General features: G+C 38.0%; 1 protein-coding gene across 1 annotated transcript in view; it reads left to right on the forward strand.

Annotated features, from left to right (window-relative positions):
• Positions 1-25,766, forward strand: part of PCCA (propionyl-CoA carboxylase subunit alpha) — a 284,602-nt gene that overhangs the window by 92,537 nt on the left and 166,299 nt on the right. The window contains exons 10-12 of the mRNA XM_082774792.1: positions 3,995-4,097; positions 10,056-10,150; positions 17,786-17,936. Of these exons, the coding sequence (XP_082630918.1) occupies positions 3,995-4,097; positions 10,056-10,150; positions 17,786-17,936 (349 nt within the window). The remainder of the gene's footprint in view (positions 1-3,994; positions 4,098-10,055; positions 10,151-17,785; positions 17,937-25,766) is intronic.

The following is a 25,766-nucleotide window of genomic DNA, read 5'->3' on the forward strand; positions in this document are numbered from 1 at the left end:
GAGATAAAAGACTACCCGTGCACTTAAATCTTATAGCCATCTTCCCAGGATCCCGAATTCCCTTTTGATTTTAGGCTTGTTACAATATTGTAGGTACTTCAATGATGAGCGGGCGTGGGTAATAAGCTGAAGGCTGTACTAAGCTCATAAACCTACTGTTGACATTAATTGATCATAGCCCCATGTAGGCAACATGAAGTTCAGTACAGGGTACAACAAGGCAGGGGTAGGAGTCTGGGAGTCTAGAAATTTTCTCTATCACTTCTTGGTTGTGGGGAAACTGAAGGCTCTCTTGCTTTCAGTCTGCTTGTAACACATGCACATATAATAAGTCTGTGGGTATCATGACTTCAGATGGTCTGCTGCAAACTTTAGAAAGGATTTCACTTGAGGGCCCTATCCTCTCTGAAGATCAGATTTTCATTTTGAGGAAAGATTGTGATGGATCTTTAAACAAAGGTACTTACTAGCTTGTAGGGTTAGGATCAGAGGTCACTAAATAGGAACTAAAGGTCCTAATTTTTACTCCATAAATTTATAAATAGAAATTAGTTTTTCTAGTTAATAGCTGCAGCTGCAAACAGCTTTTGTTGGAAATTGACACTGAATTATCTTCTAACAATTATTTTCTGAGGAATTTGGAGTTTTGTGCCCTCCCCTTTGTAAAATTATCAATTTTATTATCCTCCCAAAGCAGTGCATTTAGTCTGTCAGAGTGCTCTGCAAAAGTGGGAATGTATGGGATTAGCCTCCTAGACCATATGTGGTCTGTATAGGAGAGGTATGGGCTGTGGAACTGTTCAGGTAAAGGGAAGGAGTGAGACTGGATGAGTGAAAAACAGTGGTTCCTAAAAACATTTTTTTAAACACAGGTTTTTATGCCAGCTGCATGTATAAACATTTATGTAAAATACTGTGATTAGATCAATTTTATTTTAAATTTGGAGTTGAGCTGAAGCAATGGATAATTGTTTTTTGTTTAAACTCAGAGAATATTTGAATATTTTTGGTTGCTTAGCTTGCCAGTCATATTTTTAGAAATATTCAGTTGTACTAATGATTATAAAACATCTGTTTTTAACTATGTCCTTTCTAATTCTAGCCTCAACAAGAGAAGACTATTTTCTTTTACTGCTTCCTGATATTGCAAACTGAAATATTACATAATGATGGCAGTCTTTTATTAGTGTCTGTCTGCCTCCAAAAAAGTGGTTGTTTTAATTAAAGCAGTGATGCTGATCTTGGAGCTGGAGGCAAAAAGTTGGCATGGACTATCCCACGTCAGAAAACCACAAGAAAGCATGTGGCAAGATCAATAAATGCTTTTGTATGGCTTATACTTCAGTGTGAATAAATGTACTGTAGGATGAGAGGAAAACCTTTAAAGACATCCTGTTCTTCCCCTTATAGAATCATTTATGTTTGAAAGGACCTGGAGAAATTATCTCATCGAGCTTCTTGCTAAGAACTGGGTCAGCACTGAATTTGAAGTAGATTGCTTAGAGATTTGTCTAGTTGGGTCTTGCAGACTTCCAAGGCGTGAGTTTTCACAGCCTCTCCAAAGAGCCTGCCATGTTGATTGGTTCTTTGCAGCCGTTTTTCCATTATATCCAGCTGGAAACTCCCCCTTTCAGTTCATGATCACTGTCTCTTTTCTCCTGTGTACCTCAGTAAAGAGCACAGCTTCTTTGTCTTGATAAATTCCTCTTTAACTACTGGGAGGCTGCTGTTAGGTTCCCCCGAAGCCCTGTTGTTGTCATCCAGGTCAAAACATGCCTCATCCAGTGAGCCTGTCCTAGTGTGCTCCAACCATTGTACTGGCTCTCCATTGACCTCAACTCAGCATATTGAAATTATTTTAGTACTAAGAGCTCCAAAACTGGATGCAGTACTTCAAATGTGACATGTGCTGAATAAAAGGGAGTAATTAGAGAATAGTTTGCTCTACTGGCTATGTGATGGGGGATTAGTCTGTGCAGGGCCCTGCATTTTGTTTTTGTGGAACTTCTAAACATACCTGTAACCTCACTCCTCTAAGCCTGTCTAGATCTCTCTGAAATGCAGCCTTGCCCTTGAGTATGTTGATGCCCTCAGTTTAGTATTCTCCATGCATTGGTGGTGGTGCATCCCAGGTCAAACTGGTTCCAAAGTAAATTCTTGGGAAAATTCCCTTGTATTGGATTCCAAGTAGATATGAGCCCACTAACTTTGAGCCTAAGGATCTAGCCGGTTTTTCATCTTAGTTGTGCACATATGTAGACTGTAATGTCCTGCCTTGGAAGCAATGGTACTGTGACAGATCACCAAGGCCTGGCTAAAACTGAAGCAGATACCCACTGTTCTCCTGTAATTAGTAGATATAGTCATAAAAGATGGTAAATCCAATCAGTTCTGGATCCCTTTCTTTTGTCTTTTAGTAAAGCTTGCAAAATGACTTTTCCAAGGAATTAAAGTAAGGTGGACTGGATAGTAGTTCTGATTCTTTCACGCTCTTCTCAAAGATGGGTGCAGTGTTTGTCTTTCTCCAGGCATCTGGGTTCTCTCCTGATCTTCAAAGCCTTTCGGAGTTGACAGAGCAGCCTCCCAGTGACATATGCTACCTATCTTACGTTTGGTCTTATGGTCTTGTATGGGTCAGTTTCTCAAGAGATTCTTGATTCCATCCTCTTCCATTTCATTACCAGTAATTTTTCTTCTTGAGTCCATTTGTGTTGAAGCTGTCCCCAACATCCATCAGAAATGTCTATTTGCTTGTGGTCTTCTGTGTTGCTCTTCCAGCACATGTCAGGGAAGTTAATTTCCTATAAATAAAATCATAATAACAGAAAGTGTATTGGAGACTTTGTTGTGTGAAGGCTTTGTCCACTTTCTTAGCTTGAGCACAAACTTGCACTGCAGAATTCTTCTTACTGGCCATCTCCTTGATCCAAATGATCCAAACCCTCTAGCTCTCATCCTCTTCCCTTCCATTTCCTAAGAGATCACTGTATTTGATCTGCCCTTTCACAAAAAGGGCAACCCTATTCTTTTGCCCCTCCTGAAGATTGGATGGCTGTTCATTGCAACAGGACAGGTGTATGACCTGTTTCACATGGTTATTTTAAGTATGTCCCAAGTTCCCTTCCACTTCCATTCTGGGGCTTGTGTGGCCAGGAGAGTTTTGGACTTGATCATAGATGTCATTCCTTGTCACATGTGTCATATGCCACTTAAAGAACCTGTAGGAAAGTTCTGTGGAGCCTTTAGTTACCTGTATTACGATACATTTCACCCCACTGAAAACTGCACAGTAAGTTGTTTGCAAGCAGTTATGTACCGTAGGAATAATCTTTCTGCCAGGAAAAATAAAGTAAATGAATATAATATCTTATAATCTTTGTTTGAGTAATTATGTATGTAAAAGAAAAGAAAACAGAGGGAAGTATTTGGAATGTGTGCAGTATAAAACAATTCTACTTTAACATGAGGAAAAAGTAGTAGTACAGCTGCATGTTCTATGATTTGAATTATTGCATCTTCAAGTTATGTGTTCAGTCGCTGAATTTGCAAAATATGCAATACTGGATCTGCAGTTTTTTCATCCAGTTGAACTACAACTAACGCCTGGCATTCATTCTTTAGTGTTAAGAGGGCTGTATACGTTAAAGAGTAGTGAGCTTCACTTTTACTTCTATATAACGTGTTTATTTTTGTTTACACTCGATTACTGTGTTGCTTCCAAAGAAGAAAATGACAGCAAAGTTATACGAATAATTTTTGTAAATGTTCAGACTTTTTAAACAATTTGAAATCCTTTGCACTTGTTTTCTATGTAATTGAAGAAAATCAAGACATTTTTAAAAAAAATCAAATGCAAATGATAAAACTTGTTTTTTGGATGTGTGTTGTTTGAAAACTGAAAGATAACTTTAATGAATAAATGTTTCTTCTCCTTGTATGATTCAGAATTTATCTTTCAAAATAAAGATTGTTCTTTTTGTTTTGGTTATTTAAGGGAAGGTTTCAGGTTTTCGTCTCAAGAAGCTGCTTCAAGTTTTGGTGATGATCGCTTACTGATAGAAAAGTTCATTGATAACCCTCGCCACATAGAAATCCAGGTTTGTACTCTTATTATTACTTAGTTAAAAAGGTTCAAACTGCTAAACCAATCAAAGTTCACGAAGTGGACGTTACAAGCAAGAAGGAAGACAGTGTGGCTGTGTAGAGTGCCTATGTATTGCATTCCAGGTTACTCCTTTAGCAGAGCTCTCTAGGGTACCATCACATCTGTTATGATAAAAACCTTGAGTATAGTATTTCCTTAGATTCCTTAAGCTTGGTATGTATAAACAGGTGAACAAAACATCTCAAAACATAATTGTTGCTCTTCTCTGAGGATGGGATAAGATGCCTTTCTGTTTATGACTCTGTCTTAAAAATCGTCCTACTCCAACTTTCCTTCTACGTTTTAACTATAAGTAAGATAGTGTTGGGAAGCTCTTTGGAATAGAGGGTCCTGAACCATCATCAAAACTGAGCTGTTCATTTTTACCTTGATGTACGTAAAGATGTAGTCTCATTGTTCACTGTATGAAAATAGGTGAGACTTTTGGGTAGCTGTGTAGCAAAATACTTACTTCGATCTTTGGGCTTGTTCTGCTCAAGTGAACTGACATAGAACTGTTCTAGTGAGTACAGTCAGTATCACAGGCAAGTTTTACTGAGTCCTTTTATAAGAGTCTCTACCAAACTTAAAATTTTAAGTTAAAACTTGTATCTCAGTTATAGAACAGCATCAAATTAAAAATATTACAGAAATATATCAGTTTTTCTAATGTGATTTTTCTGTTTTCCAAAAGGATTTCCTTTAGGCCTTCAACTAAGGCTAAGAAAATCACAATCCTTTATTTATTTCTCACAAATGATTAAAGCCAGAACTTCCGTGTCCAAAAACGATAGTAAAATATTCACGTTTAGAACTGCAATTTTAAAAATAATAGTCTTTGTGCTAAGAGAGAGATGATTGGTTTAATACTAATGATATCAAATATTTGTCATGGAATCAGGTCAAACAACTGCAATATAAGTAGACTTTTCGAAGCATACAGATTAGGAACAAGTAATTCAATTTTTCTAATTAAACCATTTAAAAAATTGCAGTGATCTGTAGATTTTTTTTTTTAATTTAGAGGTGATTTTCTTGAGCAGCCTTTTTTTTTTCTTATGAAAGAGAAGTTCAGTGATTGCGTTGCATTTTATTTTAGAGAAGAGAAATGTGTTTATAAGTAACTAGCATATAGTTTAAGAGACTGTAGTGTCCTTCCAGCCTTAGTCTAGTACTTGATGGGCTTGATTAAGTGTTAGGGAATATTGTTTCAAACACTAGGCTAAAAAAGGCCTATGTTCTTGTGTTTTCCTGTGTCTTGGACCATTGCTCAAACTGCATGGCTATCATGCACAGTGCAGCCTTCCTGTTTTTATTCTCTACCCTTTCTTTAGCAGGAAGACGATGAACCATACTCAATTAATTGAAAAAAAAAATGATTGTAGGCATCTGTCCTGAGGGCTGAAGTTTGAACTCTGGATCCTGATTCCAGTGCTTGAGCACAGCAGAGGATGTAGGAGTTCAAGCGCTATTATGCTTAACATTTTTCTTGCAAGTTGTAGGTGGTTTTGTCTGTATTTTGGTTTTGTATCTGATGTCTAATGCTGTCTGTGAACTCAGCAGGATGTGTGGCCCATTTTGGGCATGGTTGTTCAAAATCAGATATATTCTCCCTACCTTCTGGATTATGAAAATTTTTATCTTTTATTGGATCTAGCATTGAGCCAGATCTGCTAATGCAAAACAAGACTTGTTTTTGTTGGACAGATTCTGTAACAAAATTGCAATCTTAAAATTTGGGATGTATTTGATCTTACATAGGCAACTAAATTGTGTTTTTCAATAGGCTTAAAATAGTCTACCTTGACAAGAAATTCATAAGCAGTATTTCAGTTTCTGCAATAGAAATTTTACTTATTCTTGTCCAAAACATAAACTTGAAGTTGTAGTTTATTTTTTTTTACAGTGAGACCTTCATTTTTTTTTTTGACAGTAGCTCAATAACTTGATGAAACAACAAATTTGATAGCGTAGGATGATTTGTGGGAGAGAAATATTCAACATTTTTTTACTCTGTTAGATACATGCCCGCTCAAACTTGATAGACTTCCTTTTTTTTTTTTTTTTTTTTTTTCCTATTTCAATTTAGAACTTGTCTACGTGCAGGATAACTTACAGCATATGTGAAATGAAGAAACAATCTGTAAAAATGAAATTTAAACCTCAACCTATTCTCTTCTGAAGGCCAAGGGAAGACGTATAGTAAGCATTTAGTTTCAGCACTAACCTTCATTGCAAAAGAGCTCAGATCACTAGACATTCCTATACTTTCTTGATAGGACCGATAATTTTTGGATACCTGAATCTTTCTCTTTTTTTTTTTTTTTTTTTTTTTTTTTAAATACATGGCTCATTGTACCTTAAGGCTCACTGTACCTTCATATTCTGTTTCTCTTGGTCCTTGCAGCCTTGGGTTAAAATTGCAGTACGCTATGTAAAACTCCAGTCAGGCTACCAGCTGCAGTGGAAGAAAAGTCTCTTCAGGAAGATTGAAAATACATTTGGAATTAATTTAGAGACTGAAATAAATTTGGCTTATATTTATTTTTGAGATCGGGCTACAAGGCACTCTTCAAAATGCAGTAGAACTGAAACAAGTATGTTAATGTGCTCTAAAGTTGTCTTGAATAAAAGTGTTTTAAAGTGTGTGCTTCGGCTTGGGATTCTTTTTGTTGTCTTAAAGTTAACCTTTTGTTCTAATCTAAGTTTAAGACACCTCTTAGGTCAGTGGAAAGAGGTATATACTTCCTCAGAGACAGTCCCACTGCCCTAGAGAATTTGGGATGCTTCATTTTCTGAAAGTGCCCTTTTTTTCTGCATTGTTTAGAGAGAGCTTCAACGCTTTCCTACAGACTCTCTGATGACTTAAGTTAGATAAGATTTGATTGTTACATAATTTCATCAGCTGGGGCCGCATTTTGCATTCTGTCTTGGTTCCTTTAGTTTTAAAAAGACTATTACCTTAAAATTAGCATCGTAATTAAGAACAACCAAATATTTTTTGCCTAGATTAAACAATATAGCTATGCCATTTATAATTAATGCCACATAAATTTTTATTATGAGTGTACAATAAGTGTTGTTTTCCTTACACAAACACTTTGATGGTACCTTGTAACAATATCATGGTGTATCATTTTAACTTCATGTTCTAATCAGCTTTAGGACATTGGCCTTGATTCATTTTCAAGCTACTAAATATACAAACAATTTGAGACCAGATGCCAAATATTTATTACGTTAGCAGTAACTTTTAAACAGAACTTTTTTTTAACATTCTCATATAGCTCCAAAGGATTGGTGCTTGAAATTGTTAAATAAGGGGTTTCCTGCGTCTAGCTATAAAACAATCACTTTGTAAAACATGAGAAAAGACTAAAACAATTAACAGGAAAAAAGAGTCCAAATAGACTTTATGCTTGAACTGATTTGAAGTCTTGTTCTCCTGAAATATCTGACATAAAGGATTTGAGTTTAAAGAGTACTTGTAATATCTAATTATTAATTGGCTAAATAGCAGACCTACAACTGGAAATTTAGCTGAATCATATAGAAGCAGTTGTGATAAATTATATTTAATTATTTTAGTGTATAGATGTGCATAACATATACTTGTGTTCTAATTGTCCCACAAAGCAGAATATTCTTGTTTAGGAATATTAAGATATTTAGCAAAATGCCTTAGCTGTGACCTGCATTTTTAGTGAGACATATACTTCACCTCAGAGATTGATTTAAGTGTTCTGTAAATGTCTTCTGAAATATAATTGATTTATGGAATAAGTATCTTTTGTTTCAGATAATATAAGCAATGAACCCAAAATGGAGTTAAAAGCCTAACTAACTAGTTGTTACGTATTAGTCTGTTCATAATTATATCTTCATAGTAAATAAACACATCTATCTCTTTTTGGGCCATATTGCCTGTGAATGCAATAATACAAATTTTTAAGATACACGTTGCAGAAATCAAGAAGAATGGAAGAAAAGTCCTGGAAAAAAAATAATAAAAATAATAATAATAATAAAAAAAAACTACAAGATGGCCTGAAAAATATTTTATTATTCCCTTTGGGGAGGGAGAGAAGAAACACAGAAACTTATTTTTGTTGAAATATTCCAGGATAATATTTTCTAGTTTGCCTGTTTTGTGAAGTTGTATTCTGTGGGAAGTTGTAGGCTTCGTAATGAAGCAGAACTGCTCACCAGGAATCATCCTATTTACAGGACAGTGATTTTCCAGCCACGTACCCATACATGCACTGTTTTAATTATAATAATTAAAAAATTCATCTCCCAAATGAGTTTCTGTAGAACTCCATGGTGTTTAGTTCTGGATTGGGTGATTTAGGACTGACTGGAGTGGGAAGTTGCTTTAGATGCTGTTAGGTTTTCTTTCTCTTTGTGTAGGGGAGCCTGTTACAGAATCTAGCAGTACTGGAGTACTCTGATGCTGCCTGTTGCTAAACCTTCTGTGGGGCGGGGAAGAGAGTTTTGGGACAAGCTGTAGTTTTGGAAATCCCTTGGTGTCATTCTTGTAGAGCCCTTTTTAAAGGATCTTTCCTCTAGGAAGTTCCATAAACTTATGGGAGCTCAACAAAACTTGTGAGGAAAAGACAAGTCCGATCCCTCAGAGTGCAGAGCACTCTGGGTCTGATGCTGCACAGCGCACGAATCATCTTCATGAGATCAGCGCCTCATTTCCAGTTGCATCTACCCAGATTATTCACGCATCAGGAAACATTGGTGTCATAGATGCAGGAATTCATCTTGCTTAGTGCCGTGCTCTCTCTGTGGTGCTAAAAGGAATAATAAATAATACAGGGTCTTTGTCACAAATGTAAGCAGATATGGTTGAGTTCACACAGTTTGAGGACGATTGTTTCCATTTTTTTTTATCTTGTCTGTTTTCAGTGTAGAACTGCACTGTTAAAGAATGAAGCATGAATATTGGCACAGGTTCCCGCAGATCAGAGCAGGAAGATAGATGGAAGAAAATGGATTATAGGGAAAAATTTATAAGGAAGAAGGGAGCAGGTGTGGTCTGCAAGGAAAGAAATTGTTCCAAGAATAAGTACATAGGGTATAACATCACAAGATTGGAAGAAGTCTACTTGAATCCTCAAATCCAGTCTCCTGCTATTGCAAATAACTGCACTGTACAGAAGAATTCATAAAGTTCCTTTTCTTACTTTTTCTTACAGTTTGAACTTGCAGAATCAGTTCTGCTACACTTAACTTGTGTTTTTCCTAACATGTAATTTAGGTAGTTGGATCTAGATGTTTGTATGTTTAACTCTTTTGTGGTCTGAAGCTGCAGCCAAGAACTGTAGTTGACTCCTGAATTTTGAGAAAATCCTTGGAAATCCTACTACCTTAATTTCCATTGCAAGTTTCTTCCTCGTTAAGCACGGGATGCTCAGCCTACTAAGAAGAACCCTTTAGCTGTTGTTTCTGAAAGCTTTTGTCTGTAACTCATGAGCTAAATTTGACATGCCTGGAGATCTTACTTTCCTTTGTTGACAAGAAATAATGCTTAACAACACACTTCTTGGTATTTCATTATGCAGTACAATTTTAGAGGCTTGAAAATATATATATATTTTTTTCTTGTTTCAGTCTTATGATTTCTTTTCCCTTCTGAACTTCTTGGGGGCTTCTCACAAGAAGTGAGTGCTCTTTTCCATATACAGACTGTAGAGAGGCATTAAAATAATTCTGTTTAGAATTTGAAGTAGCATTCAACTAATATTTCATATATAATTAATTTTCTATACTAGCATTTTTTCTCCAATTTTAATTTCTAGATTGGAAAAAAATAAGAGTAATTGAGTGCTATTGAATAGCAGTATAATGTCAAAAGGTGGTTTGTATGCACATGTTGGTTAATAGCAGCATGTCATTGTTTCAGGTGTTGGCAGATAAGCATGGCAATGCCTTGTGGTTGAATGAAAGAGAGTGCTCTATTCAAAGAAGAAACCAAAAAGTTGTGGAGGAAGCACCAAGGTATGTATACCGCACTCCATACAGCTTCATAGTTACTGAAAACATTTTCAGAAAGCTCCTGATTTTATTATACAATTACAAGTCAAGTTATTCTTTTAAAAAATTCCAAGAAAATAAATGGTATGTTTTAGTATGTTACAGTCATTTGAATGTAATGCAGCTTCAATGTACTTTAGAGAGTGGTTTGACCTTGCTTTATTAAGTCATTCTGTAAGAAGAAAAATGGTGGTTTATTAGAAATACTTTCTTTCATGATCTTGTATAAAATAGAAGTGGATCTTACCAATCAAATATGTGGAGTATATGAGATGGCTTGCTTATTACATCTGAGATAGTTTTCTTTTACGTTGCTATTCAGCTTTTGGATTTAAGAGTCAAATAAAAAATGAAGTATCTTTAGGAATGGTTAACTGGACATTTGACCATTATAGTAATTTTTAGATGGCCTGATAATGCAGTTTATTTCTATTTTGAATTGAATATTAAGTTCTAAATACTCTGCACCACTTTTAGTGCCTCTCATGGGAGTGAGCTATGGGTGTAGGTGTCCAGTAATGCTTAAACAGCTCCTGTTGCTTCCTGTAGTGCCTGTGGATTTCTCGGAAGCATTATGCCTAGGAATCAGACTGTGTTTTTGTTTGGGCAATGTGTAGGCTTCATGTCACAATGTCATACCTGTGTGTATATATGTATAACCAAGCACTTGAGAGGAGAGTCTTTTGCTGCCCCAGTACCTATAGGCTGCTGCCTGCCACTACTGCCTGCTCATACTCCATGCCTGTGTCGAATTAAAAGGAGTGATACGTCTTTGTCACCAGCCAACTGTGATTAGAGTCTTTCTTTCATCAGAAATATCAGCCTTTTAACTTACTTGGGCTTCTCTGTTGGAGTTGCCAGTAAGTTTTTTCATCCCTTCCTATAACTCTACAAAAGAGCGGGGGCAAGCCAATAGCTTCCAAAAGTTGGCCTGAAAATTCTTCTTTCTCATTGCTGCTGAATGTTTTAGACTTTGCCAGACCCTTATTGAAAGCCTTATCTGACTTATAGCTGCTTGCAGTTGTCTGCAGAATCCATTTATTTACAAACAGTTCCAAGAGCATTGCAGGTAAGCAAGGCAGTAACTTCTGTCAGACGCTGTAGAGACCCTAAAGCCTTCAGTTAAATGTTCCAAATAATGACACAACTTTTCTTGTACAACTGGGTGGAGGAAGTATGCTGTCCTCACTAGTTTGTTTATTTTTTTCCCCTCCTATTTTGTATGTTAGCTGCTATTAAGAATGTGGAGCTAAGTCGAAGCCTTTTTTTTTTTTTTTTTTTTTTTTTTTCCCCTGCATGATGCTGAGGAGATGGGAATGTTGTGGGCTAAGATGTTTATTTTTATTTTGTATGATGTAGGGCTTTTGACTCTGGCCTCTTCTCAGACCTCTTTTGATTCTCTTCCTGCCTATGGTGCCTTTTTCTGAATTGCCTAGCTCATTTTGACAGACAGATTGTTGGGGTCCGTTTAGCTTTGAAAATAATCTTTATGATTTTGCTAAACAAAGCTAAGTCTGCAGCTGTTGAACTTGCCCTAATGGGGTCATCTCATGTTCGAATCTGAGGTTTCCATAGGGAAGTTGTCTTGTTTTAAAAAACAAAATGACAACAAAATACTCATCTGTTGAGGAGAGAAAGCTCTTTAGTTCGCAACATGATGAGCTTACTGTATTCAAGGGATTCATGGTGGGTCAATCCCTTGTTCTCAGATGGGAGACCAACAAGCCTTGCTCTTTCTCTTTTACCGTAGTCAGTTGTCCTACGTTGTTCTGGGAAGCATGGGCAGTAAGAACATCACCGTTTTTTTAGTTAGTGCTGGTTGTAGGCTTCTCAGCACTTTTTGGGAGCTGGGCAAAACTTCTGGTGCCTTGCAACGGTTTTGTCTTAGCCTTTAGCCTCAAACATTTTGGGAAGAGGCTGTTGACTTATCATGTCACCACACAGGTTGAAATTTAAACAGATGAGCAACATTTAATTGTTGTTGTTCCTTAGTTCAGTTTTTGTTCCTGCTCTGCCCAAACTCTCTCTGTTCATTTTCAGAGAGAGATGCTACAAGGCAGTGTACTTTGGCAAGACAGAAAAAGACAACAGCCTAGCATTTTGTCTGGTAGAGCAATTAAGGGAGTCTTCACCATGTGGAGAAACAATGCTCATAAAGCTTATGAGAAAATCCACTGATCCCTTATAATCAATCTAAAATAAATTGATCAACAGAATGTAAATGTTCAAGAATCTTAGTTGACTTCCTGTTGTATAACTGGAGCTCAAAGGATCGTTCTTAACCTTCCATTTGATTAGAGCAGGTGTCCTTTCTGTTTCAGGACCTGATAAGCTTTTTATCTTTTGCCTCACTGCTTGGGTGAAGGAATGCCCAGCTATTCAGAAGCACGTGGCTATTTGTTTCTTTGATGTCCAAAGTTAGATTTTAACAATTTTTTCTATTCTTGCGTTCAGATTAGCTATTCACTCAGCTATCATTCCTTGAATATGTCAATGGCTTTCCTCCAAAGTATCTTGAATGGCATTATGGAGAAGTGCCATGTGAAGGCCCTTCCACTCACTGTGATCATCCACCACTGTGCTTTGCTGTGGTAGTCAAAGAGATCAAACGTTTGATCCCCCATGGACTGCCATTTAAGTATCATATCTCAAAGTGCTTAACAGTGGGACACTGACACTTAGACACTGGGTGTAACCTTCTCTCTACATTTTCAGGACTTTACTGTTCAAGTAATGGTGGAGCAGCACCCTGCCATTGTGTTCTCTACAGTCGTGTTAAGATCTGCATTATAATTCATGAGCAAATTCTCAAAATTTGCTAGCTGCCTGCTTATTCTCCTTGGTTGTCTCTACTTCTCTTTGGAGATTTGAGGTGATGCCACATCCTTTGGTTTGAATCTTAGCAGACAAGACCTTCAGAATGAAGTTACTGTGACACGCTCTCAACTGTTTCCCAAAATTTCCCTGAGTTTTATCTCGGGCAGGAAATAATTTTCTTAGTATGTTTTTTTTTTTTCTTCCTAGCCATATACGTTCAGAGTTGTGGTTGACTTAGCTATCATAGACATTAATTTTGCACTGTCTTTTTAAATTGAAGGATGCTCTTTCAATTTCAGTTCAAAGGACAGAAATGTTTTTTTATTTTATTTTTTCTGCCTGTGACAGAAAGATCTAAGAGACAGATTTCAAAAGGGAGGTTATTTTACCAGTAAGTGACTGCACTGGAATGCAAGTAAAACAGTTAAACTCTTCTTGTGACCTTTTTGGCATGCACCATTGTTAGCTTCTCTGAGGAATGTTTCTGTCCCTGGAAGGTGCACAGACAGCAACTTCTTTCACTTTATGTAAGCACTAAGCTTTCTCCATGAAGCCAAGTTACTTCAGGATCATATTCCAGATTAACTGCCAAGGTGCTATGTGAAGTCACCAACAAGTCGAATGAGTGTACATAGACAAGAACTTAGTGAAAAAGTATGTCATTGCTCTATACTGTATATACAAGTTCTCCTTAGAGTTGTGCTCCATACATGTGTGCCAGAACCACATTTCCTGTCACTCTGTCCAGAAAGCCTTGAAGGATTCTGGGCCAGGGGAAGCTGTGAGCCTGTTCTGTTTGTGTCTCTGTACATGATTCATAGGTTAGCGCAATTTAGATGTGGGGGTAAAGCTGTTTTTCAAACATGCCTGTAGTGCGGTAGTATGCACTGAGATATCTCAAGGAACAGTTACTGTAGATAAGTAATTAGTTGGACATGCTGCTTGTTTAAAATATTTCCTAAGAGCGGGTAAGCTGACCTTGAAATATAGAAAATGCAGATACTGTTATCTCCCAGCATAGTCATATCTTCAGAAGAAGTGTAAAGTGAATTTTCATTGTTTGTATTGGGTGTATTTTTTTTTTTTTGTCTAAGCTGAGCAGTAAATTTCCACCAACAATGCAATTGTACTTTTCAAAATACTTGGCTTTATCTGAGTGAAGGTGATGAAGGTATTTTGGGAAACATTATCTGGTGAACTAGAGGTGGAGAGGTAGCATTTTGTCCATGTGGTCACCTCTCTGGATGTAGAAACAATAGAACAAAACAACTGGATTGTCTTTGATCAACTTTACAATCACTTGAAGAAGGTCTTGTGAGTGAAATGTCAGGTCTGATCTTATTTGTTCTTTTTGGTGCTTTTATCCTGTGAATCCTTTTTATTTTGCAGCCTTCATGCTGCCATTGGAGCTATTTGGTTGGAAGAATAACAGTATATGTGTGAGGAAAAGAGTTGAAGTCAGGTTGAAAATGCTTCTTTTTCAAGGGATGTCTAATTAGACTGGAGAAAGTTTATTTCATTTGTATAAGGTGAGTGGTTAAAGAATGGAGAAACAATGTATATGAAAGGTAAAGCAGCAGAGGGGAATAGGAAAACTTCAGTTAATTAACCTACCTGATTGCAGGGATATTCCAGTCATTTTAGAGCATAAAGCTTAACCACATGGCAGAGATCAAGTTTAGCAGTGTGACAGCTCTCTATTCCATTCTTTGGCTACAGCAGGAGGTGAACAGAGAGATCTCAGACATACATTTAACAAACATAGGGAGACACCACTGTAATAAAAGGGAGTAACTGTCTTTCATCCATATGAGAAGTAATAATGGTTATTCTAGAAATAGAATATGAAGGCAATATTGAAAAGGTTCTGTTCTTCATAAGCCACTCATTGACCTTTCATGATCAAAACCCTGAATTGAATTATAAGTTAATGTCTTTGTGTAATGTTATCTCCTTATTGAATCAAAATAAGAAATATTATGAAACTCTTTTATGTTACCAGCACCTATTTTTGATAGGTATGACGGTTTTGCCCTTTTTTTTTCCCCTTCTGATCTAGCGTAGGATCTGCTGATAGCATTCCTGTGATCTGTCTTGACTTCCTTTTCCTGTTGACCCAGTTGTTGCCAAGTAGGAATTTTTTTTCTAAAATTCTGAAACTGCCTGTCTTACTGTCCAACTAAATCCACCCCTGTGACACTGGCTGGACTTGGGGTGCGAAGTAGCACTTTTCCAATAAAGAAAAGGTTTCCATTGTCTTATCAATTTACCGAGGTATCTCCTTGCTTTTTGTGTCACGTCAGACACAGTTTGTTGTGGCAGAAGTCTCTATCTCTTCCGTGACTTTCCAGTCTTAGTGAAAAACCTCAGAGGACGTACTAAAAGACAAGTACCCAGCAACAGCTTCTGTTTGAGTGCAGTCCTGGGCCCCAGGTAGAGTTTTGTGGACATTGATGGAGCTGCTTCAGATACGTGGAGGCTTCCTTTCCAAAATTGGGACCCACTTTTGAAGACACCTCAATCATAGAATATCCAAATTGGAAGGGACCTCCAAGGATTGTTGAGTCCAGCTTCTGGGTCCCCAAAGGACCACCCTGAAAAAAAAACTCAGACCCTATGTCTGAGAGAATTATCCAAATGCTTCTCGAACTCCAGCAGTCTTGGTGTTGTGACCACTGCCCTGGGGAGCTTGTTCCAGTGCCCGACCACCCTCTGGGTGGAGAAACCTTTTCCTGATACCCAGTCTGAACCTCCTGTGTTGCAGCTTCAAGCTGTTCCCTTGGGTCCTATTGCTGGTCACCAGAGAGCAGAGATCAGTGCCTGCTTCTCTGCTCCCCTTTGTGAGGAAGTTGTAGACCGCGATGAGTTCTGCCCTCAGTCTCCTGACTTCTGTCTTCTCCAGGAACAATCCAAGTGACTTCAGCTGCTCCTCATACATCTTCCTCTATAGACTCTTTACCATCTTTGTAGCCTTCCTTTGGACACTCTCTAATTGTTTCATGTCTTTCTTTATATTGTGGCTTGCAAAACTGCACATAGTACTCAAGGTGAGGATGCACCAGCGCAGAGTAGAGTGGGACAATTCCTTCCCTCAGCCAGATAGCAATGCTGTTCTTGGTGGACCCCGGGGTACAGCTGGCCCTCCAGTCCACCACGTCACACTGCTGCCTCGTGTTCAGCTTGATGTTGATTAAAATTCCAGATCCCTCTCTGCAGGGCTGATCATCCCCCAGCCTGTACCTATAATCAGTGTTGCCTCTTCCTAGGTGCAGAATTCAGTACTTGCTCTTGTTAAACTTCATATTGTTGGTGATTGCCCAGCTCTCCAACCTGTCTACATCTCTCTGAAAAGCCACACCACCCTTGATGAAGTCAACAGCTACACACAATTTCGTACCATCCGCAAACTTTCTCAAAAAATCTTCAAGTCCTACATCCAAATCATTTATGAAAATGTTGAAGAGGCTTGGTCCTAAAATGGAGCCCTGGGGAACCCCACTAGTGACAGGTTGCCAGCTTGATGCAATGCCATTTATAAGAACCCAAATATATAACAATTTGGTATGAGCAATACATAACATTTGGTATTGTGGCCTTTTCATTTAAAACAGTAACTTAGAATAAACAGTAACTTAGAGGTAAGGTAGAAGTGACTTCCCATTCCTTTACAGAAGTGTTTTCTAAATGAGAGCTGAGTTACATGCCCAATGTAAATCACCACAGAAATATGATAGGCATATTGATAAGTTCCTATGAAATGAACTGCTACATTCTGTCTCTTGTTGAAGGTCAGTGCATCGGAGTGAAGGGCAGCCAGTTCCAGAGCTTTGATGGAAAGCCACAGAAATTTCTGTAGCTGTAAATTTACAAACTGTGCAGGTTCATCTAAATCCAAATTTGCAGTATAGAGGAGAGGAATGAGCAGAGTGTGTATCCTCCTAAGTCTTTCAATGCATTTGACCAGTGAAAGTGGTGTATTGAGCTCCTAGAGAAGGGTTGCAATTTGGACAGTATTCCCAGGTGATCCCCAGGATGGTAGCAGAGCTGGTCTTTGCGTGCCTGTGGGTGGTGTCCATACTTTGTGGAAAGGAATGAATTGCAATTAACAGATGTGGATAACTAGTCTTCAGTTTACAGGTAAACCTGAGAGAAGGAGATACAGCATGAGGAGGTTTGTCCTGGCATCAGTGATTGGGTTTTTGCTAACGTAACAAATACATAATTTTTCTTTGCTGCAATTTTGCTATCAGTGGAAGCTCAAATAAATACTTCATGAACTTCCAGAATTTATCAATTACAAAGAATATCACTAAAACAGACATGCTGTTTTAATTTTGAGTCAGAAAACAAATTTTCCTTAGACCTCTTGACATGTATTTTGGCAGTAATGTTTCTATTGGATGGTATCTTTTCTTAACAGCTTCATTGTGGCTCTTTATTTTTTAGTTACTATTTTTTGAAAATAGGTATGCCTTCTAAAATGTCATGGATTTGTATGTATTTATTTTCATTTAACTTGAATTTTTATAGATTTTAGTATTCTAAAAAAGTTCTGTTATGTTTTAGAGAATACTGTTATTCATCATGAATTTCTTGTACTTTAGTGGTAACTGTGAAGTATGCAGTGTATCTATTTAGGTGCAATATAAAGGTAACTTTTGACTGTTTTGACATGTTATCATAACTTAAATAATGGTACTGTCTTCTGGTGGTAGTTTAAGCAGAAAAATAAATAATACATTTTTTTTTTAATTGAAGAGAGGCATTGTTTCTGTATTGTAGCACTTTTCTAGACCCTGAAACTCGAAGAGCAATGGGAGAACAAGCAGTAGCTCTTGCCAAAGCAGTAAAATATTCCTCTGCTGGAACAGTAGAATTCCTTGTGGACTCCAGTAAGAATTTCTACTTCTTGGAAATGAATACTAGACTTCAGGTAAGAAAAACAGCTCTTCAGATTCAGAAAAAGTGTTATTTAAAAAAACAGAACATAACCTCCTTCCATACTTAGGGGTCTGCTCCTGCAAAGACTTGCACATAACTAACTTGACGGATGTGAGCACTTCCAACTGAACTTAAAAGATCTACTCACTTAAGTAAGCCTGTGTATACAAGACTTTGCAGCCCTGAGCTCTTGTAGAGCACTCAAGTAAGCATTCAGAGGTTTTTTTACTCTTTGTTACACTTGACCTAAAGACCTTTCAAGAGGTCACTGTTAAGTGCCACTGTGAGCACACAGTAAGTGACTAGCCACTGTGCTCTGATGCTTTTCCCCACTGGTTCCCCACTCAAGTTTCTTTTCTATTTTTTATACTTTTATGATTGCTTGCTGGGTATCTCTAGGACTGTGATTAAAACTGTGTGTGTATATCAGAAATAAAAACACTGGCAATGTGCATGTGATTGAAATGGTGAATGGAATGTAACTTTGTAAAAAGAGTGCTGATGTGGTGTAGGACTTTTGTACCAGCTCATGGAATCAGTAGTAGATGTGAATCCCACATGGGTGGGCAGACAGTTTCATGGACTCCTCTCTCCCTGATTTGACTGTAGTAATGCATTTCTGGTCATGATCTAAGAAAGCAGGCAAACAACTTGGAAGTCTGGATGTCACTCTCCGAAACAGCAAGAAAGTCCAATTTGCAAGCAAGTGAACACTGTCTTTATCTTCCTTTTCTCACTTTGTCAAATTATGCCAGGCGTACTGAAATTTAGAATCAAGCAATAGAGTAATTAGCTTATTTTTCTTTCTTAGCTACATTTCATTAGGGCTGTGTCCTGTCTGCTGCTTGTACCTGTGGGCAATAATAGAGAGAGCACAGAGATGCTTGTGATTCTGACATCTTTGGATGACTTTGTAAAATGGCTGGGCAAACTTATATTTGGGTAAATAAACAAGAGGGGATTGGGGCCCCAAGGAGTACGGGTTTTAAAAACAGCCTGTTGTAGAGAGGGAAGACTGCTGGTAAAATTTGCCTTGCCTTGCAGTGCAGCAGTGTTTTCAGAATTACTCATGACAGTTGTATTTTACTTACACTGTGGTGGTTTTACTCAGCTGGGCAGCTGAACTCCACCACAACCTCTGTCTTACTCACACACTTCAAAGGGAAAGGAGGAGAAAATGCAATGAAAAAGGCTCAAGGGTTGAGATAAGGATGGGGAGATCGCTTAATTATCATCATGGGCACAACAGACTCAACATAGGGAGATTAGTAAAATCCATACCCTTGCTATGTAAACCCAATATAGTACTTTTGCTAGCAGTTTATTTGCCTGATTGTTAATTGCTTTGTATAGCTCATTAAAACATTATGAAAAATTTATCATAACACATTTTTTATGCTTTTCCCAAACTTGTAGCTTTTGAGAGAACAATTTTCAAAGGCTCTCCACGCTCTTGTGTACATAGAAGAAAATACATGATTTTCTGTTTAACCCACCTGGAGGCCCAAACCATTTCCTTGCTATAATACATCATTGGCCATCAATTCCTAAATGGAAACAGTGGTGAAGGATCCTTGAAGTTGATTTGATTTTCAATTTTTTTAAAAGATGTTATTTTAGCTGTTTTGTGGTATCTCTCCCCCACCTGCCTTAATGCATGGTGGTAAGAATGTTCAAAGTCCCAAGCCTCAAACTTGCTTAATTGTAGAGGAGGTCTCCACATACACAGTAAGAAAGCTTTCACAATTCCATCTTTCAGGACTTTAAAGACTCCTTTTGCTATATAGCCTAAGCACTTTGACAATCCCCTATAATAGCAGACTCATTCTTCCCAACTCTTAAAGAAATTTACTAATCTTAAATTACAGTACTTGTGTAGATATTCTTTACTTCTTCTATCCTGACCATGTATTGTCTCTAATTAGCATTTCAGCTTGAGGCGGCAGAGCAGTAATTTTCTCTGATTCTTCCCCAGGCTTACCCAATTGATCTGTCACTTCTCCCAGGTCTCAAGCTTTACTTTCTGTGCAGCTAACAGTTATGCAACTAACATCTTGTTGCTCCCTTCTATTAAGAGCCAAACTTAGAAACTCTAATGAAGCTGGTTGTCCAGATTTAACTTCATAACCAGGAGTGTCTGCAGATGTGCCTGTATTGCTTTATCTTTCTCCTTTTCCATCCCTGAGATGTGAACAATGACTAACAGGCTTACTTGCCATGTTTCAGCTAAGTACTCAACAGTTGGAAGAACTTCTTAAATGATAGACACCTTATGTGTAAATGATGCTCCTAAGGTCTTTGTCGGTGTGCATTACAGACACAGCTGCCTGTCAGCATCATCAGAATGTGTCTACTGTAAATTATGCAAATTTCTATGTCTGTTTTCATGTCTGTGTAATCTCTAATCAGACCACTGCAATCTTTTTACTTCAGATACAGACTTCAGAATAAAATGGCACAAAGCTAACTAAACCAACTCCAACACTTTGCACAGTTTGCTGATTTCTCCCCTCCCTCCCTTTGGTACGTGTCAGGGGTTTTCCAGTGTTTTATGTAAGTTACTTTGCAGTAATTAAGAATTATATTACTATCTTTTTGGGGAAGTCTTTGGGAATATACCTTTTCTGCCAAATAGTTCTGCAAAAAAGTATAAATAACACCTTACAGAAAGTTTGTATTTTTTTGTATTAAATGTTGCTGCACTACAGTATGAGCCTGGAAAGCAAAACAAGTTGGTGAATCAGCTCCGTTGTCTGTTGTAAGCTTACATAAATCTGTTACAGATGTTTTAATCCTTCCAAGTGATTCAGCTAGAATGATTTATTCTCTGCTGTTGGCATTGTACTTTTTGTTATCTGCTTTTCTGTCATCTTTCAGAGGCTAGCTGATAAAGCACAAGATTGGATAATTGGGTAGCAAAACTCGTTATTTATTTTTTACAAGAAAATGTAGAAATGTCTGCCCTACCAGCTACAAGAGAACTTCCTGTATGTTGTCATTTAGTGCACTTTTGGAGTGGTTTTCAGGCAGCTACCACTGTTAAACTGCTGAGGCAGACCAGATGTTGAATATCTGATTCTTTATAGCTGCTCATGCTGTGGTGTGCTTTGTGTTACCTAGTTGTCATCAGTCTAATAAAAGGCGGTCATAATCCAAAGTAGCCAAACAAGAGCTTTGAAATAAATAAAAAGTTGCTGACCCCTTAGCCTTGATGGTCTTTCTAACTACCACATTGTGTCAAAATCTCCTTCTCAAACTCCCATCAGAAATGCTCACTTTCACCAGAAAAGCTTAGTTTTTCCAATGAAAAATGGAATAGAAATGTTCCTTCTCTACTTTATATGAAGAGAGTATGCAGTCCGTAAATAAAGAATATCTGTTAAGATCTGGGTGTGCAGTGTGGCTAAACTTCTTAAATGTGAATCGATTGGTGACAGCAAAAGAAAAGCATCAAATATTCTGGAAATGATTGTAGTACCTTGAAATGAGAAGCATCTCTCATTGGCTTGAGGAAAAACTGAGAAGTCTGATGACTGATGTAAAGAGAACAGTTATCCTAAATACGGTTTGTACGTCTATTTCTCAGATCTGCTCCCAACCTTCTGCCTCCCTCACGTGTTGTGTGATTTAAATAACAAGTGAGCACTCCCTTCCTCCTCAAAATGTAATCAAACTTGCTTAATCTGATTGAAAAGATCGATTGTATAGACTGTATACAGTCTATAAAATTCACAGTAGCGGAGTGGAGAAATATGGCAGTGTGTTTTCTCCTCATGTGAAAGTTTTAACATTTCTGTCATAACTTTTAGGGAATAAAAGCTGCTTTTGTAGAATATTTTATTAAAGTGTTTGCAAGAGGTTTATTAAAAGCAAATGAATGTGTCTGTGTTCTTATTTTACAGTTAATCGTAGTAAGAGTGTTTAACTATTTTATGTAAATGTTTCATGGTCTTTAAAGTAGCTTGATTCCAAGGCATAAGGTAAATAAGCTTCCATATACCCATACATTATTACCATATTAATTTTGATTTTGTTGATTTCTGTTAATCACTTCTGGTGTTTTCATAGTTCTGGTGTTTTCATCAGACTTCAGTGACACCTTTAAGTGTTATATTCTAGAGCTTTGTCTTTGTACAAAGCTGGCAGTGCCTCTTTTAAAGAAGAGGAAGGATTTTTGAATGCAACAGTTCTGTCCCTCTCTGCCTTCCTCTTCTGTTTATCCATTCATGAAAGTATAAAAAGCATTGTTGGAAAATATCTAGAGATACGTAGAAATCCTCTTGGTGGTTGTTTGGATCCCCAGCGATCTTAACTCTTGTTTCTATCAGGCTCCTCATGGTATCTGTATTCTGTTGCACATCATTAGGCAGCACCTGCTACATGTTTGCTCGGTGAAGGAGAGAAGTACTGGAAAATATCACAGCTGCACTGTATAAACAGAAGCAGCAAAATACAGATAGCAAAGCGATGAGCTCAATCTGGATTGCCAGATAAAACCACGGAGAGGTGGTGGCTTTGGTATCCATAGCGGACCCATGGGATGGTGAGAGACGGTTTTGTTGTCCTCGCCTGTGTAACTGTCTGGAGGATGAATTGTGATAGGTGGGAAGGAGGGATGGGAGCAGTGAAAGGGGCTGTCAGTAGTTAGAGGAGTAGGTTTCTACGAAGTCTGAATGGGGGGATTTCAAAGCAAAGTCTCAAGTGACTGTTTCTGCCATTTGCTCAGACTCTTCATATTTCTTAATACTGGAATCTTGTTTTACTGTGACACTTTGCTTCAGTCATTTTAAATAGGCTAACGAACAATGTCAGATGGTAAAGACTTTCAATTGCTACTAACCTGGGCTGAATTTGAACTCCTGACCTAAAGGTGAAAGGTCTCTTATCCCATTACCAATCCCCTAAGCCCACCAGAATCCATTCTGCACACAGTTTATACCAGCTGTTCATGGCCATTTTTAGAACCGAAAGAAAAGGTGATTTTGCTGCCAAACAACACTTCTTCACACAAGAGGGTCAGCCGACAACAGTTAACCAGATTTTTGCCACATTCTTGCCTCCTAATGCAACTTCCATTATGTAGCTACTGGTTGTCTGCTTTTCAGGCTTTCCAAAAGAACTACAGAAAAGCATTGCTAATTGTTGTTGACAGAAGAGAACGACATTGTTTGTGTAAGTCATTGAATCTGAAAGATGCCATTAACAGTGCTGCCAGGGCACAGAGCGATATCTTAGAGACAACACTACCATGTAACTATCAGAATACTATTTAAAAAGTAGAGAAAAAGGAGGCTCTGCTCCATTTTTTTTTTTTTTTTTTATAAGTAGAAGGACAAAAGATCACTCTTCAAACGGTACATTAGTTTCTTTCCTTCACTGAATTTGTTGCAAAGAAAATGCAAGAATGGCTGCAGTGTGACAGGACCCGTCTTGAATTAAGTACTCTGAGAAGCCTTTAATGCTACAGCTAAATATTGTCAAAGCAGACCTAGCATCTCTAAAAAAGTGTAAGCAGGTTCTGTTGGATGCAAGTTTCTCTACTTTCTTAGGTGGAGCATGAGTGAAAAGGAAATTGTGTAGAGTTAGTGAGTTGCAAGGTTTTTTTTGAAGTGCAGAAGCTAATTGAGAAAGTAATGTTGAAATTGCAAGCTAAATAGACTGTTGATATTATGTGTATGTTGTTTAAAACACAGAAAAGACAGATTCAGTAATTGCAGGCTACATAAGTTGTCTTACCTGTGTCTGTCCAGTGCAGTAAAGAAAGAAATCCTTGCAAAACAAAATTTGACAGAACTGAATCTATTATTATTGGAAGATAATTTCCTATGAAGAAGTGGATTGATTTTTTTCAAAGTCTAATATACACTGCCATAAAAAATTAGTTGGTACCAAATGGCTGTGCATTAGTTTTTATTTCTGCAACAAAACTCAAACAGAAGAAGTCTGCCTCAGCATCTCAGTTGATGGAAATTTTTGTAGTTCTGGTTGTATTCATTTCTTTGATCGTAGTAATAAATCCAAATGTAAACAGCAACTAGTATTATATACTGTGTCTACAGAAGATGACAACATAAGAGGTTTCCCGTTAGGCATTTCTGTGTGCTTTCCATTCAGTCTTTACATCAGCCCAAACATTCTCTGCTCTCCAGCAACTTCTCTTAAAAGATTTTTTTTCTATACATATCCCTAAACCCTGTGTACTCTTGTGGACTTCTGCAGAGGAACTATTCTGCAGAAAGATGATGTGACCCCAGAGTGCTCCTGCTCATAGCAGTCAGAAAGCTGGCACGCCTGAATAGCAGAACATGTGTGCACCTCTGTTGCTGTTCACTTTTCCAAAACAGAAAACAGGCTCACTGAACTAGCAGGAGCTGAAGAGCATCTGTAAGTTGCTGAGTTTGGGTCAATTGATACGGGGCTTGGAGTAGAAGAAAAGCCCATGGGATTCCAGGTGAATCATGTTTCCTGGAAACTGTGGTGAATGTTGAAAGTTAGCTTTTAGATTATTTATTTGAATGTAAAGGAGCATATGACACCAACAAGAGATTTAAAACAGTAGGAATGGCACAGACTGTAGTTTTGGGTGTACTGAAATTTAGATTTTCTTGGCCTCTGTGGTCTGTTTGAACACTCCAGCTGACGTGCGAGTAAGCTGATGCCCAATGCATACAGGAGCAAGAGTGCAATCTGTGAAAATAACAGTAAGTGCTTGCTATTAGACCTGAGTACCTTGCTGGCCATGAGAAAAACTGTTCTCAAAATACTCCACTGGATATGGGGGTGGGGGGTGGGGGAGGCAGCCACTCCTAATTTGCTTCTTAGCTCAAGCTGTTTGTAAAAATTGCATCACTGTTTTGGTAGCTGTGGATGAGCCTCCCAGTATGGGAAAGCTTTGACTGTAGGCCATCACAGAATGAGACACAAATTAGCAGTTCTTCTGGGAACTGATGCTAATTGGACTGTTATGTTTACAGGTTCCCCTAGCTTTTTAGTGCATGTTTCACCATCTATAGTCTGGGATTTTGTTGCTTTTCACTCACGGACTTTGCCACCAGTGCTGCCAGTGCCCCATGATGTATGAATGGGAAGAGTATTGGGAATCGAAAACTTGTAATGCTCACAGGGAGGTGATTGCTGTGAGGTGTCTGAAGAAGAGCAGATCCAGTAGGAAGGGATGCAGTTTCCCTTTATCTCCTATGGATGTTGCAGGCCATAACAGTTTTGGCTGTATGGGCTCATGAGCAGGATCAAAAAGTGGCATTCTACGGAGCATTGGCTTTGTGTGGATCTCTGGAAGTGGGGAGTAAGACGTATTTTTGAGGAGTTGTATACTGCACTTAAGTAACTTCTTATATTAGAAATCGTTTGTGTCCAGGCTTGGTATATGTAAACGGGTTGGTAGTAAAGGTGATATTTTTGGCAGCTAACTGTGTTGAGAGTTATCACTGATCAAATTTTCTCCTTGTCCTCTTGATAATAGGGACAGCTGCCTTGATATAGCTCTGATCTGTAGATTGCTTGCGGCAGGCATGCCTGGTTTTGCCCTTTGTGTTAAGGCCAGTGAAAATGTGTGAATTTACCCGCTATCGCATAGCCATACCTCCATTGGCTCTTACCTTATTGACGGAAGGTTGCACTGGCAAGACCTTGGCTCAGCTGACTATGAAATCCGAGCATGGCCCAAAGCTAAAGGAGTTGATCGATTGAGTGTGATTCAGCTCTGTTTGTGAGCATACTTTCATCTCTTTAAAAATTCACTCCTTGATTTAGCATCCATAAAATGGCAAGTAAAGGCTTTTGAAGAAGAGGCATAGAATAAAAT

The sequence above is a fragment of the Aythya marila genome, assembly GCF_965140915.1.
Source record: "Aythya marila genome assembly, chromosome: 1".
NCBI classification, from domain to species: domain Eukaryota; kingdom Metazoa; phylum Chordata; class Aves; order Anseriformes; family Anatidae; genus Aythya; species Aythya marila.